We start from the raw sequence: 15,862 nt of genomic DNA, 5'->3' as shown, positions 1-15,862 counted from the left end.
ATGGCTTTTTGCTTATATCCTTACTTATAGGAGTTCTGTTCAGCTAGTTCTCAGGTGGTTCTCAAGGGTGGTGGTTTTATAATTTAATTGCCATTTTGATGTGGTCATGGGAGGGAGTGAGCACAGTGTTTACCTACTCTACCATCTTGACCAGAAGTTGAGTGGTTCCATTTGTATTCCATATCATACCAGACTCTAGAGTCTAGACAGATAAATTAGGCAATAAAAAATAAATAAAAGGCTTCCAAATTGATAAGAACTATCTCTCTTCATAGATGACAGAATCCTATAAATAGAAAATTCCAATGAATCATCAAACACAACTACAGACAATAATAAATTCAGCAAAGTTAGAGGGTTCAAGATTATAAAAAAATCAGTTGTGTTTCTATACACCTTAATGAGCAATTGAAAAAGGAAATTAATAAAACAATATCATATCATCCAAAAGAAAAATTACTTATGAATAAGTTTAGCCAAGGAGGTGAATGACTTGTATACTAAAAGCAAAACATTGCAGAAAAGAATTTTAAAAGACCTAAATAAATGTAAAGACAGCTCATATTTCTGGATTTTGAAGACTTAATATTTTTAAGATGTCAACACTACCCAAAGTGATCGTGATTGCATTTGATATAGATTGCATTAAGTGATATGTAATGCAATCTCTATCAAAATTCCAAAATTGTGCAGAAATAGAAAAGCTGATTCTCAAAATCTTATGGACTCAGAAGGGGCCCTGAATAGCCAAAGCAGTCTTGAAAAAGTAGAGCAAAATTGGAGTTCTCACACTTCCTGATTTCAATTTTACTACAAAGCTACAATAATGAAAAGAATATGTTACTATCATGAGGACAGACATATAGACCAATGGAATCGAATGGAAGTCCAGAAATAAACCTATACATCTATGGCCAACTAAATTTTGACGAGGGCTCCAAGTTAATTCATTGGGGAAAGAATAATTTACTTAACAAATGGTGTTAAGACAACTGTATATCCACATGTACAAGAATGAAGTTAATCCTTACCTCACACCATATACAAAATTTTAAATGGATGTGCAACCTAAATATGAGTTAAAACCATAAAACTCTTAGAAGAAAAATAGTGGTAAATCTTTGGATTTGGCAATGGATTCTTAAATATGCCTCATATTAAACTTCATGTCTATAAAATTATGCAGTGTGTATTCCTTTGTGTGTGCCTTCTTTCTCTCAACCTACTGTTTTTTTATTCATTCACTAGAGGCCCGGTGCACAAAATTCGTGCTTGAGGGAGGGGAAGGCATTCCTCAGCCCGGCCTGCACCCTCTCCAATCTGGGACCCCTCAGGGGATGCCTGACTGCCGATTTAGGCACAATCCCACAGGAGACATCCCTCTCACAATGCGGGATGACTGGCTCCTAACCACTCACCTGCCTGATCGCCCCTAAACCCTCTGCCTGCTGGCCTGATTGTCCCTACCTTGCCCCCCTGCCGGCCTGATCGCCCCTAACCTCTCTGCCTGCCTGCCTGCCTGATCGCCCCTGCCTCTACCTGCCTGCCTGATTGCCCCTAACTGCCCTCCCCTGCCAGCCTGATTGCCCCTAACTGCCTCTGCCTGCCTGATCACCCCTAACTGCTCTCCCATGCCAGCCTGATCTCGCCCCCAACTGCCCTCCCCTGAAGGCCTGATCTTGCCCCCAACTGCCCTCCCCTGCTGGCCTGATCTCATCCCCAACTGCCCTCCCCTGCAGGCCTGATTGCCCCTAACTGCCTCTGCCTTGGCCCCCACCACCATGGCTTTGTCCAAAAGGAAGTCAGACGTCTGGAGGATGGCCAGTCGACCCGGTCTAATTAGCATATACCCTTTTATTAGATGTTGTTCACATGATAGTTTATCTTATTTTTCTGTTACATAGTGTTCCATTTTATGAACATAGCATATATCTTCTCTCCATATTCCTGGAGATGAATATCTGGGTTGTCTCCAGTATTTAGGTCATATGAATAAATCTAAAACAATTATTATGGTACTAGTCTTTCAGTGAACTCACACACTTGTTTATCTTGGAGCTATACTTGGAAGTAGAATACGTTGGTTATAAGGTGGGGATAAATTGAATTTTATTAGAAAAATCTCAACAGCATTCTAAACTGGCTGAGTATTTTACATTCCCATTATCAGTGTATACAATGCATGAGACCACTAGTTGCTCTACATCCTTGCCCAAATTGGCAGTGTTAGTCTTTTTCACTTTAGCTATGCTGATCATTGTGTAGTGATAGCTTCCTGAGGTTTTACGATTTGTTAGAATTCTTTATATATGCTGGATACATGTACTTTGATAGCTATGCAAAATTCTCCACTATACTATGGCTTGCTTTTTAAATTCCTTAATATGTCTTTTAATTGGAAAAGGTTTTTAATTTTGACAAAGTCCAATTTATCATTTTCCTTTTAAACATAGGACATTTTGTATTATGTTTATGACAGTTAACCTCTTGTAAGGTCATGAAGATAATTGTCTTTATTCTAGAAGCATTATGTATTAAATTTTTACACTTCTTTATAGGATCTATCAAAATTAATTTTTTGCATTGATGTGAGAAAAAGATTAAGGATCACTTTTTCCCCCCTATATTGATACCCACTTGCTCCAACACCATTCATAAGACCTCCTTTCCCCACTGAATTATATTAGCATCTTTGTCAAACATTGTGTGATGATATGTGTGTGTGGGTTTACTTCTCGGTTTCCTGTTCTGCCACTGGAGTCTGTACTGTGCAGCAGTGCTGCAGTATCATCCTGTATAATAAAAGGCTAATATGCAAATTGACCAAACGGCAGAACGACCAGTCGCTATGACACGCACTGACCACCGGGGGGCAGACGCTCAATGCAGGAGCTGCCCTCTAGTGGTCAGTGCGCTCCCACGGGGGGTGGGGGAGGGGGCACTGCTCAGCCAGAAGCCCAGCTCATGGCTGGTGAGTGCAGCGGCGGTGGCAGAAGCCTCTCTCGCCTCCACAGCAGCACTAAGAATGTCCGACTGCTGGCATAGGCCTGCTCCCCTTGGGGTGCAGGCCTAAGCCGTCAGTTGCACATCCCCAAGGGCTCTTGGACTGTGGGAGGGTGCAGGCCGGGCTGAGGGACCCCCCCCCCAAGTGCACGAATTTCATGCACCAGGCCTCTACTAACTGCATAATGAGTTTGCTGGTACAAGTCCTCTATAGCTGTTTCTCTGCCTCAGGATCATCACAGCACTTGGGGCCCTTTGCATTTTCATATGAATTTTAGAATCAACTCCCCAGTCTCTACAATATGCCTGCCAGGATTTCAAATGACTCACTGTTTTCCATGCCTCCTGCATGCCCCCTCTCTGGGCACATCAGGGCGCCTTAGGATTTCTAGAGTCCCGCTTGTTCAGCAGGGAACATCTGGGCACAGTCTTAATTCTTTCAAGATTTCAGTAAAGGCGTGGACAGCCAAGCCCTGGATTGAGAGCAAAGCAGTTTCATTTCCAATCCTGAGGACTCAGCCCACCAGTAAAATCCCGCCCACTGCTTCCTGTGTTGCTGGCAATCTTGGGATGGTTTTTACATTTTGAAATAGTTGATATAAAACCAAAAGAAGAAGAAGATTTATGGAATGTGAAAATTTTATTAACTTCAAAGTTCCATGCCCCAAAATACATTTTTATTTGAACACACACACACGCTCATTCACGTGAGTATTGCTTATGGCTGCGCTCCTGCTCCAGTGGCAGAGTACCTGTTACAGATCTGGTTTGGCCTCCAAAGCCTCAAACATTCACTTATGGTCACTTCCAAGAAGTTTGTTGACCCCTTCTTTATCATATGCCTTCTAGTCTCTGCTTGAGAATTGGTGTGTTCTATTCTGAGTTTATCTTTTTTTGTAGTAACTTATACTCAGCCAGAAGCAAGCTCTTAAAAAAAAATGTTTTTATTGATTTTAGAGAGAAAGGGGGAGGGATAAAGAGATAAAAACATCAATGAGAGAGAAACATCCTGCATGCCGCCTACTGGGGATCGAGCTACAACCTGGGCATGTGCCCTGACTGGGAATCAACCAGCAACCTCTTGGTTCATGGGTTGACACTCCACCACTGAGCCATACCACCGGGTCAGAAGCAACCTCTTGAGTCATAATTCTGCCTGGAAGTCATCTTGCCAAATTTCTTAAGTTCATTAAGTACATTTTCTATCTTCCAAATTACCCTTGGCAAGAGTTTTGCCACTTCAGAACACAGGCCACCATTTTCCCAACCTTTCTGATCCATTTTCTTTTCATTTTTCTAGATTATACTGTAGGAACCTTTTTCCATCTACTAGGTCCCAAAACCAATGCCACATTTTTGTTATTTTTATGGCAACCTCCAATTCCTAGGTACCAATTTTGTGGTATTTATATACTAGTATTGCCACAATAACACTGCATTACAATGAACTGTAAAAGCCTGCTGTGCATGGTGGTAGGCATTCATTTAGCTCACCTGGCTGTGGGTGGCCTGTGATAGACTAGCTGGAGCATGGGACTCTGATCCAGGCATCTTTCATTGTAAATGTTTTAAAATATATTTTATTGATTTCAGAGAGAAAGGAGAGGGAGAGATAAATAGAAACATCAACAATGAGAGAGAATCGTTGATCAGCTGCCTCCTGCATACCTCCTACTGGGGATTGAGCCCACAACCTGGGCATGTGCACTGACCTGAAATTGAAACTTGACTTCCTGGTTCATAGATCAATGTTCAACCCCTGAGTCACATTGGCCAGGCAGCAAACATTTTAAAAAAATTTTTTTATTAAGGTATTATATGTGTACATATCTTACCATTGCCCCCCCACCCCACTCCTATACATGCCCTCACCCCCCAATGTTTTGCATCCGTTGGTTATTCTTACATGCATTCATATAAGTCCTTCGGTTGATCTCTTATCTCCCCCACCTCTCCCTAACCTTCCCGCTGTAATTTGACAGTCTGTTTGATGCTTTACTGCCTCTGTATCTATCTTTTTGTTCATCAGTTTATAATGTTTATTATCCACAAATAAGTGAGATCATGTGGTATTTTTCTTTCATTGACTGGCTTATTTCACTCAGCATAATGTTCTCCAGTTCCATCCAGGTTGCTGCAAATGGTAAGAATTCCTTTTTTTATGGCAGCATAGTATTCCATTGTGTAGATGTACCATAGTTTTCTGATCTAGTCATCTGCTGACGGGCACCTAGGTTGTTTCCAGATCTTAGCTATTGTAAATTGTGCTGCTATGAACATAGGCGTGCATATATCCTTTCTGATTGGTGTTTCTAGTTTCTTAGGATATATTCCCAGGAGTGGGATTACTGGGTCAAATGGGAGTTCCATTTTCAGTTTTTTGAGGAAACTCCATACTGTTCTCCACAGTGGCTGCACCAGTCTGCATTCCCACCAGCAGTGCATGAGGGTTCCTTTTTCTCCGCATCCTCGCCAACACTTGTCATTTGTTGACTTGTTGATGATAGCCATTCTGACAGGTGTGAGATGGTACCGCATTGTTGTTTTGATTTGCATCTCTCGGATAATTAGTGACTTTGAGCATGTTTTCATGTGTCTCTTGGCCTTCCTTCTGTCTTCTTTCTAAAAGATTCTATTTAGGTCCGTTGCCCATTTTTTTATTGGATCATTTATTTTCCTTTTATTAAGTTGTATAAGCTGACTGTAGATGTTGGAGATTAAACCTTTATCAGTGATAATATTTGCAAATATGTTCTCCCATACAGTGGGGTTTCTTGTTGTTTTGTTGATGGTTTCTTTTGCTGTGAAAAAGCTTTTTATTTTGATGTAGTCCCATTTGTTTATTTTCTCTTTAGCTTCAATTGCCCTAGGGGCAGTATCAGTGAAGAAGATCTTTCGGCATATGTCTGAGATTTAGGCAGCAAACATTTTTAAACATACAGTACTGGAGCCCTAGGTTTGGCTCAGTGGATAGAGCATCGGCCTGTGAACTGAAGGGCCCCAGGTTCAATTCCAGTCAAGGACACATGCCTGGGTTGTGGGCTTGATCCCTAGTAGGGGACATGCAGGAGGCAGCCGGTCAATGATTTTCTCTCACCATTGATGTTTCTCTCTCTCTCTCTCTCTCTCTCTCTCTCTCTCTCTCTCTCTCTCTCTCTCTCTCTCTCTCTCCCCCCCCCCCCTTCCTTCCTTCCTTCCTTCCTCTTTGAACTCAATAAAATTTTTTTAAAAAAGGTTAAACACACACACACACACACACACACACACACACACACACACACACACAGTACTGGACTATTTAGTCAGGGGCACTGACCTCTTTTTCCTTTTAGATTGTCAGATTTTTTTTTTAAATGCCAACAGCCAACACAATAGGAGCCATCAGGTGTGAATGAATCAAAATTATACCTATTTCTTTTGTCAAATTGGCAAAAAATATATTTTTTTGTTGTGCTGCAGAATTTTAATAATTAGTTTATGTGTGCCTTGAGATGAAAAAGGTTGAAAATTGCTGGTCCAGCAGGCTTGCTGGTGGAGAAACACAACACTTTTCCAAGTGTCGGCTTCTAACAAGTGTGCCCAAACCCCACTAACAAAGCATGTCATGTGGCAAAATTCAGATCTGAGAACTGGGAAATGCATCACACCTACCAATGGGAGTGACCGCAGAGACACCAGGCAAAGAGCATAACACAGGAAAGGATAGAGAACTGGATCCATGAATGCAGCTCATGTCCCCTGACTTGGTAGTGTACTACTTAACAGATGCTGTAAACATTCTACCTAGTAGACTCCCTTCCCTTTTCAATTCCTTATGCTATCGTCTGTATTTTACTTCTGCACATTATATTGGTATTACTGTTGCTTAAACCTTTAATAATCCCGGAACATAGTTTTCAATAGTCTCATTTTTAACCACATCCAAAAACTGATTGACCCAAAGCCCTAATTCAGGTCACTCTAAAATCAGGACTACTTACCTCCCAGCCATGACACTCCTCCCCCAATGTGATCTTACAATGATGTGCACCCCAGCATCTGCAGGGGGATGTGATGGTGGGGAGATACACATCCACTATCTCTGTAGACCTGTAACATACCCACCCTCCAAGGGGTGCTTACCCCAGCATCCCTTCCTGAATTGATCCCACCCTCTCTCCATGCTCAGACATCAGCATCATTTCACATGTCTGCTTTCTGTCTCTTTCTTTGGCCCTTAGGAGCACAGAGTTGGATTCATCCTAATTCTTGGTTCAAAAACATTCTTCAATAGTTCATGCATAGTCCTCTTTTATGTTTGTTTATAATAATACTAGAGACCTGGTGCATGAATTCGTGCACAGGTGGGGTCCAGCCAGCCCGCCCCGATTGGGGTCAATTGGGCTGGGCTGCCCGGGGGGAGGGCCTCAGGTGGTTGGCCAGCCAGCCCTGCCCCCTGGTCTAACTCCCAGTTGAACTCCCTGTCAAACTCCTGGCTGAGGGGACAAATTGCATATTAGCCTTTTATTATATAGGATGACAGAATAAAGTGAGGAGTTCCCTCCTCATATGAGGGAACTTCTGGCCAAAAATCTTTTTTTTAATCTTTATTGTTGAGAGTATTAAAGATATCCCTCTTTTTCCCCCTTCCCCCCTCCACCCAGTTCCCAACCCACCCCAGTTCTTCACCACCCTATTGCTTGTGTCCATAGGTAATGTATATATGCATATAAGTTCTTTGGTTAATCTCTTCCTGCCCCCTCCCCTCTTCCATCTGAGGTTCATCAGTGTGTTCCATGTTTTCATGCCTCTGGTTCTATTTTATTCATCAGTTTATTTTGTTCATTAGATTCCTTGTTCATTTATTTTAGATTCAATTGTTGATAGATATGTATTTATTGCCATTTTATTATCTCTTCTTCTTCTCCTCCTCCTCCACCTCCTCCTTCTCCTCATTATTTTTAGTAGTAGTAGTAGTAGTAATAGTAAGTAGTAGTAGTAGTAGTAGTAGTAGTAGTAGTAAAGAATACCCTTCAGCATTTCATGTAATACTGGTTTGGTAGTGATGAACTCTTTAACTCATTCTTGTCTGGGAAGCTCTGACCTTCAATTCTAAATGATAGCTTTGCTGGGTAGACTAATCTTGGTTGTAAGACCTTCCTATTCATCGCTTTGAATATTTCTTCCCACTACCTTCTGGCCTGCAATGTTTCTGTTGAGAAACCAACTGACAGTCGTATGGGCATTCCCTTGTAGTTAACTAACTGCTTTTCTCTTGCAGATTTTAAGATTCTCTCTTTGTTTTTAACATCTGGCATTTTAATTATGATGTGTCTTAGTGTGGGCCTCTTTGGGTTCCTCTTGTTTGGGACTCTGTGCTTTCTGGACTTGTAAGTGTATTTCTTTCACCAGGTAGGGGAAGTTTTCTGTCATTATTTCTTCAAATAGGTTTTCAATATCTTGCTCTCTCTCTTCTCCTTTTGGCACCCCCAAAATTCAAATGCTGGTATGCTTGAAGTTGTCCCAGAGGCTCCTTACAGTATCTTCATATACATATTTTTGGATTCTTTTTGCTCTTCTGATTGGGTGTTTTTTGCTTCCTCGTATTCCAAATCATTTATTTGATTCTCAGAATCCTCTACTTTACTGTTGAATCCCTATAAATTATTCTTTATTTCAGTTAGTGTATGCTTAATTCTGGCTGGTCCTTTTTCACATCTTTGATGTTCTCACTAAGGTTCTTGAAAGTCTCACTAAGTCCCTTTAAGCTCTCTTTGAGTCCCTTGAAGCTCTCATTAAGATCCATGAATAACCTTATTACCATTGTTTTGAACTCTGTATCTAGTAGTTTGCTTGCTTCCATTTCATTTAGTTATTTTTCTGGAGATTTCTTTTGTTCTTTCATTTGTGACATGTTTCTTTGCCTCTGCATTTTGGCTGCTTCTCTGTGTTTGTTTCTATGTATTATGTAGAGCTTCTATGTCTCCTAGAATTGGTAGAGTGGCCTTGTGTAGTAGGTATCCTGTAGGGGCCAGTGGCTCAGCCTTCCCAGTCACTTTAGCTGGGCACTCTAGATGCACCCCCGTGTGGGCTGTGTGCACAGTCTTGTTGTAGTTGAGCTTTGATTACTGTTGGGTCACTGGGAGGAGTTGACCTCCAGGCCAATTGGCCATAAGGACCAGCTGTGACTACAGTGGAAGAGGTGCTGTGCAGGAGACACCCCTATGGAGCAGGACTTGTTTCAGTGGGGCTTTGGTGCTCATTGAGTCTGCCCCTTGAGTGTGTCACTCATAGATGTGTAGAGTTGTAATCTGGAGTGGGCTAAATCTATCCACCATATGTACTAACTCTAGGGCCCTGCTGGAGGTGCAAAGTCATTCAATTCCTGTGCCCTGCCTGGGGCCACCCATCAGGAGCTACAGAGCAATCTGCAGATGGCTGCTACATATGTTGGGCTTGGAAGTGCCCAGGAGAGGCCAAGTTGTGAAGCAAGGCAGACTGCTGCTAGTGCCAGGCCTGGGGCCTCTTATTGAGTGGTATGGGGCACACTGATGCCAGCTGCTGCTAGTTTGAGAGATTTTAGGAAAGTCTGAAGCCTGAGCTAGGACAGGCCATTCGTATGGAAAAGCTGCTGCAAACAAATTGGGTGGGGCTGAAAATTGGGTGATGTGGGGTCTTAGGGAATCACCAGGGCATAGGGAACAGTGTGAGCCAGATTAATGGAAACTCATATTTGGCCTCTGCCAGTCAGCTCTGCAACAGGGAGGTCTTAGCATATGAACAATGACCACTGTGAACACCCCTGTCTGAGAGAAAGCCATCCCTGAATTCTTTCTCTGATGTCAGACAATCCAGTTCCTCCCTGTATGTCCCTGGATCCACCCAAGCAGCTGCCTCAGCACTGGAGCTCAGAGGGAGCAAGTTCAAGTAAGTACATGGGCCAGCCCTTTAAGAGAAACAGTAGGGACTCCAGCAGGCTCCATGTCACTCAACCACAATCCCCACTGGTTTTTATAGCCTGGAATTATGGGACTTCTCTTCCCAGCACTGGAACCCTGTGCTGAGGGGTCTGGTGTGGGGCTGGAACCCCTTGTTCCTCATGGGAGGTCTCCTCAGCTTAGATATCCCTCCTGATTAAAAAATATGTCACACATGGGTGTCAGACTAGCCTGATCTACATCTCCGCCCCTCCTACCAAACTCATTGTGCTTTCTTCTTTAATTCTCCAGTTGGAGGACATCCATTCAGCCAGATTTCAGGCAGTTCTGAATGATGGTTGTTCTGTTGTTTAGTTGTCATTTTTATGTGGTTGTGGGAAGCAGTGAGTACTGCATTTACCTATGCCACCATCTTGGTTCCTGGCCCATATATCTAACAAAAAATATTTATTGTGGTAAAATACACATAACATAAAATATACCATCCTAACAATTTTTAAGTGTACAGTTCAATGGTATTAAATACATTCACATCATTATATAGCCATCGCCAATGATAATCACTAGAATTCTGTTTATCCTGTAAATCTGAAATGTATACTCATTAAACAATAAATCCTCATTTTCCCCTTTTCACCAGTTACTGGCAACTACCATTACACTTTCTGTATTTATAATTTTGACTAAGCTACTTCATAAAGTGGACTCATACACTATTTGTCCTTTTGTGACTGGCTAATTGCACTTAGCACAATGTCCTCAAGGTTTGTTCATGTTGTAGCATGTGTCAGAAATTTCTTCCTTTGGTATTCTAAATAATATTCCATTGTATGTGTATGCCATATTTTAATATGTTGTGGATACTTGGTTTGCTATTGTTAATAATGCTTCTATGAACATGGGTGTGCAAATATCTCTTCAAGACCCTGCTTTCAAATATTTGGGGTATATGCCCAAAAGTGGAATTGCTGGGTCAAATGGTAATCCTATTTTTAATTTATTGAGGAACCTCCATACTTTTTCCCCCAGTGGCTGTACCATTTTTATTCCCACCAACAGTGCACAAGAATTTCAATTTCTCCATATCCTTTTTTTCTGTTTTTGATAGTAGCCATTTTAATGGGTGTGAGGTGATACCTCATAGTACTAATTTGCTTTTCCCTTATGATTAGTAATGTTGAGCATATTCTCATGTGCTTATTGGTTCTTTGTATCTCCTCTTTGGAGAAATGTCTATTACAGTCTTTTGAATCAGGTTGGTTGTTTTGTTGTTGAATTTTAGGAGTTCTCCATATATTCTAGATATTAACCTCTGATCAGATATATGATTTGAAAATATTTTCTCCCATTCTGAGGGGTTGCCTTTTTACTCTAGTAGTATCTTTTCATATACATTTTAAATTTCTCATGAAGTCCAATTTGTCTATTTTTCTTTTGTGGCCTTTGCCTTTGGTGTCATAATAAGGAAATCACTGCCAAGTCCAATGTTATGGAGCTTTTGTCCTATCTTTTAAAATCTATAGAGACTTAATTTGTGTCCTAATATATGATCTATCCTGGAAAATGCCCCGTGTGCCCTTGAGATGATGTATATGTTGTTGTTGGGTGAAGTGTTCAGTATGTGTCTATTATATCTAGCCAGTGTACTGTGATGTTTAAGTCCTTTACCTATTTCCATTATTGAAGGTGGGGTATTGAAATCTCCAACTATTATTATAGAACTGTCTACTTTACTCTTCAATTTTATGGGGTTCTGCTTCATATTTTAACGGTGTGTCATTAGTTGAGCAAATTGTTTATAATTGTTCTATTTTCTTGTCCTCATGATAGCAGATCCCTGTGCCTGTGGTAGCAAGTAGAACAGGCAAAACTATGGTGTTACTGGTGTAGTTCTTGAACCCAGAGGATTTTCAAAGACATGGGCCTTGTTTCTGTCCTTCCTCCAGAGTAGTGTACCTGTGCCAGGCCCTGGGGCAAGAGTATATGATGTGCTGCCCCTCACTGGTGGAAGGGCTCTGCTCTGTGTGCAAGAAGGGAAGCAAGCTGTGTTTTCTGGGTCCCCAGTGGCAGCTGGCTGTCTCCTCAACACCTGCACTGAGGAACCTTCTCTCTGGTCCTTGCCCTGCCCCCCATATTTCTCATGGGCTCCCACTGAATGCCCTTCTATTATGATGGAACGACCAACTGCCCCCCTGCTGGCCTGATCGCCCCTGCCGGCCTGATCGCCCCTGCAGGCCTGATCACCCCTAACTGTCTTCTGTTTTCCTGTTTCCTGAGCTGGCACACTGCCAGCATTGAACTCATTGCATTTACAGTTGACTTCTTCCCACTCATGTCTGTGTTGTACTTCTCCTCCTGTGCCCAGTGAAAGGTGAAACAGTCTGTGCCAGGCTCATCACTGTGGTCCTCTGTCTGACTAGTTCTGTGTGCCTTCAGCGTCCCTGTGGGCATCATGGGGATATTTTCTCCCACCTCAACACTGTCTCCCTCAGTGTCCTTGGCATCCCATGAGACTCTTCATTCGTGGCCCATTGGAACTCAGCTTCCCAGCCCCGTTGAGCTCTGAGCACTGTGAAGTCCAACCTGGCCACTCTCTGCCCTCTGTGGAGATGTACCCTCTGCATTCCTGGCTCAGGGTCCTGCAGCAGACCACGGTAAACCAGTCCCCTGTGCGGCCTCTGGGGCTCTTTCTCTGGAGCACCCTCCTTCTGGCATCCATCTGCCTTGCAGATTCCAGCTGCCTGTGTTCTTTGTATTTCAGGCCTGGAAAGTGCTCCAGGCAGGATGGGGCCCTTGTAGACCTTGTCTCTGTTCTCTCTTCTCAGTGACCACACCAAAAATCCTTAGATTTTTAACTGGCTTGGGAGCTTCAAAGTAGTTTCCTAACTGCATTTTCCTGGACGGCCTCTTCTAACACTATACCCTAAGTCTGTGGACTCTCTATTGCTCTGCATTCTATGTGCACCAGCTAATTCTTCTGTGCCTCTTTTCCTGATGTTAATTACCTCACCAACACAGCAGCAGCGACCACAGACACTGCTGACATTCTGCTTTCTATCTCTTCCCCTCGAGGTCCACGTGCTTCAGCTCCAAAACAGATTCCCCAAATACAGGTCCCCTTTAACCCTGGTCAGAGGGTCTTCAGTCTGTGGGAGCAGCTCCCTCCAGTCAGGCTGGCATGGAGCCTTGGGACCCACTCACACATCTGTCAGGAAAGCTTCAAGTTTCTGGGACCAATTTTTTATATCCCTCAGCACAAAGAGGACACAGGGGTGACCCGCCACAAAACTCGAAGCTTCCTTTCTTGTACACACAGTGCCATCCTACAGTCCCCACCCCTACAGTCCCCAGGGACAGAGCTGATGGAGTCCGTGCACTCACGCTATAGCAGTGGGAAGACATGCTGTATGCCTCGATGGGCCTGGCTCTGATGGTTCTTTTATGAAGTTTCATGTGACATTTATATTCACATTTCATTGATCAACGCCTGAATCCCAGTGCAGAGAAGGGAGCCATTGGAGGGCAGGAGCAAGAGAAAAAGCCACTAGTTGAGCCCACTGGGCCTGGGATTGGGCTGGGCGTGTCCTAAGGAACAGGGTGGGGAGGACCTCTCACTGAACCTGCGTTTCTTTCTGACAGGTGACACCTCAGACCACCTGCAGGAGGTGCAGGTGTCTCTGATCCCATTCGCCTTGTGCCAGATGCTCTATGGACACACATCATACATTCTGCCAGACATGATATGTGCAGGGGACCTCGCGGACCTGAAGACAGCCTGCGAGGTGCATTCTACCTCAGGGACGGGGGCCAAACCCATGACTTTCATGTGTTCATCTGCTTAAAGCCATAGGGGATATTTGTACTGAATGGGTGGGCCGCCCCCCAAAGCCTGGCCCCTGTGGGGTTCAGAGCACATCGCCATGTGGCCACAGGCTGGACAGAACCGTAAGGTGGCCTGGGTACAGATGGGACACAGCCCAGTCAGTGCCCAGTGCCCTGTGGACCCCAATGTTGGCCAAAGGGGCCTTGCCTGGGACCCTTGCCTGCTGACTATCACCCTGGGCATCTGCTCTGCCTTCCCACAGCAGTGCCTGGCACTGGCCAGGTGGGGCTACGGTGTGAAGGGGCTCTGGACTGGCCTCAGAGGGTTGGGCTCTGGGCCACCCTCATGCAGGGGGCAGCAGGCCCCAATCTCTGGGTTCACAGGAAACTCCTCTTTTCTTCCAGGGTGATTCTGGGGGCCCACTCGTCTGTGAATCCAACCACGTCTGGGTGCAAGTTGGAATAGTGAGCTGGGGCCGTGGTTGCCTGTTCCCCATGTATCCTGCAGTTTTTGCTCGAGTCTCCCATTTCTCCGTATGGATCCATAATCAGATAGCATTCACACCCCTACCTCCTCAGCCGCTCCCCACCCTCTCCTCCTCTCTAGGGGCCTCCGTCCATGTCCTTATGACCATGATGGCCTTCCTGACAATGTTGTGAGGGCAAGACCCCTACCCTGGCTTCCTCATGCTGCATGCCTCGGTCCCTGCCCATCTCAGCCCCTCAAGTCTTCAGGCGTCTGAGTGAGGTGAGGGCAGCCAGCCAGGCCAATTCCGGGTCGGAAAGGGGCTGAGCCAGGGCCACACCCCAAGAAGCAGACCCAGCCTCACCACAGAAGGGTCAGGGTGCCCAGGGAGAGCGAGGTGCCTTGGCTGAGTGCTCTGGTACCTGAGATTTGGTCATTTATTAAATATTTACAAAGTGAGCATCCTGGAATCCCTGTGTCTGTCTTTCCACCCGAGTGCTGGCTCCCTCATGCGGACAAGTGGCCTTGTCAGGATGACAAGTGGCCGAGTGAGAGAATTACAGACCGATGCAGCGTCTCTAGAAGGACAGCCACACAGATACATGTCTGAGTCTAGATCCAGGCCCCAGAGAAAGTTGTTGTTTCAATACAACTACCAGTATCACAGCGTTAAGTACTTAACGTTACAAATTGAAAATTGGGAAACATGAACTGAGAGCAAGCACATGGAAGGATTAAAAGGATAAAAGCAGAAATCAATGAACCAGCAGGAAAACACTCAAGCTAATATTTTAAAAATCTGATTTAAAAAAATAGGAAAAGAAATCACTAACTTAATCAAGATATACTAGTAAAATGAGACCAAAACACACACACACACACACACACACACACACACACACACACACACAACAAGAAATAACAAGGGGAAATAGCCTTTAAACACAGAAATTTTAAGAAATCATTCGACATATTGTACAACTCTCAATGTAAGTAAATTTAAGATGAAACGTTTCACTTTGTAGGAGAAAAAGAAATGAGTGAAACTCCAGTAGAGAGAGAAGGTTACTAGATCAAATTCCATGGAAGAAATGGAGAAATGTAAGAGCTTTCCCCTCCCAGTAAAAGGCCTTGACTGAGATGGTTTCCTTGGAAATCACACCCCACCTTCCACTACAGGACACCCCCGGCTTAGTGCTGCCCCCACTGTCCAGACACTGACAGGGAGGAGCACATGTATATAAGGATATAAATATGATCACACAGGGAAGATTGAGACAATCCAACTTATGAATTAAGAAATCCCTAGTGAGTTATTAGCAAACATAATCCAACTTTATTTTTAAGTAGTGCATTGTAATCAAGTAGGATTTATTCCAGTAATGGAAGGATGATTAATTAGACAATCCCAATATAATTCATCATATCTTTGCTTTGCTAAAGAGAATAATACTGATGAAAAGTCTTTTTTTAGTTTATTTTTTATAGTGACATTATCACAGATGTCCCCCTCCCCACACACACACTTAAGTCTTTTAACAAATCCCAATTGCCACCCATGCCGGCCTGCTCGCCCCCAACTGCCCCCCCCCCCACCAGCCTGATTGCCCCCAACCGGCAGTTGGACATCCCTCTCACAATCTGGGACTGCTGG

General features: G+C 43.8%; 1 protein-coding gene across 1 annotated transcript in view; it reads left to right on the top strand.

Moving 5' to 3' along the window:
- The window catches only part of PRSS38 (serine protease 38), a gene marked incomplete at both ends in the record, with an annotated part of 29,245 nt that extends 14,843 nt beyond the window's left edge, over positions 1 to 14,402 (top strand). Inside the window, 2 exons of the mRNA XM_079772703.1 lie at positions 13,560 to 13,702; positions 14,148 to 14,402. Coding sequence (XP_079628829.1) covers positions 13,560 to 13,702; positions 14,148 to 14,402 — 398 coding nt within the window. The remainder of the gene's footprint in view (positions 1 to 13,559; positions 13,703 to 14,147) is intronic.
- Positions 14,403 to 15,862: the final 1,460 nt, after the last annotated feature.

Source organism: Cnephaeus nilssonii (assembly GCF_951640355.1).
Source record: "Cnephaeus nilssonii genome assembly, chromosome: 5".
NCBI classification, from domain to species: Eukaryota; Metazoa; Chordata; class Mammalia; order Chiroptera; family Vespertilionidae; genus Cnephaeus; species Cnephaeus nilssonii.
The sequence above is the reverse complement of the archived record's forward strand: the minus strand, read 5'-3'. Positions and strand labels throughout refer to the sequence as shown.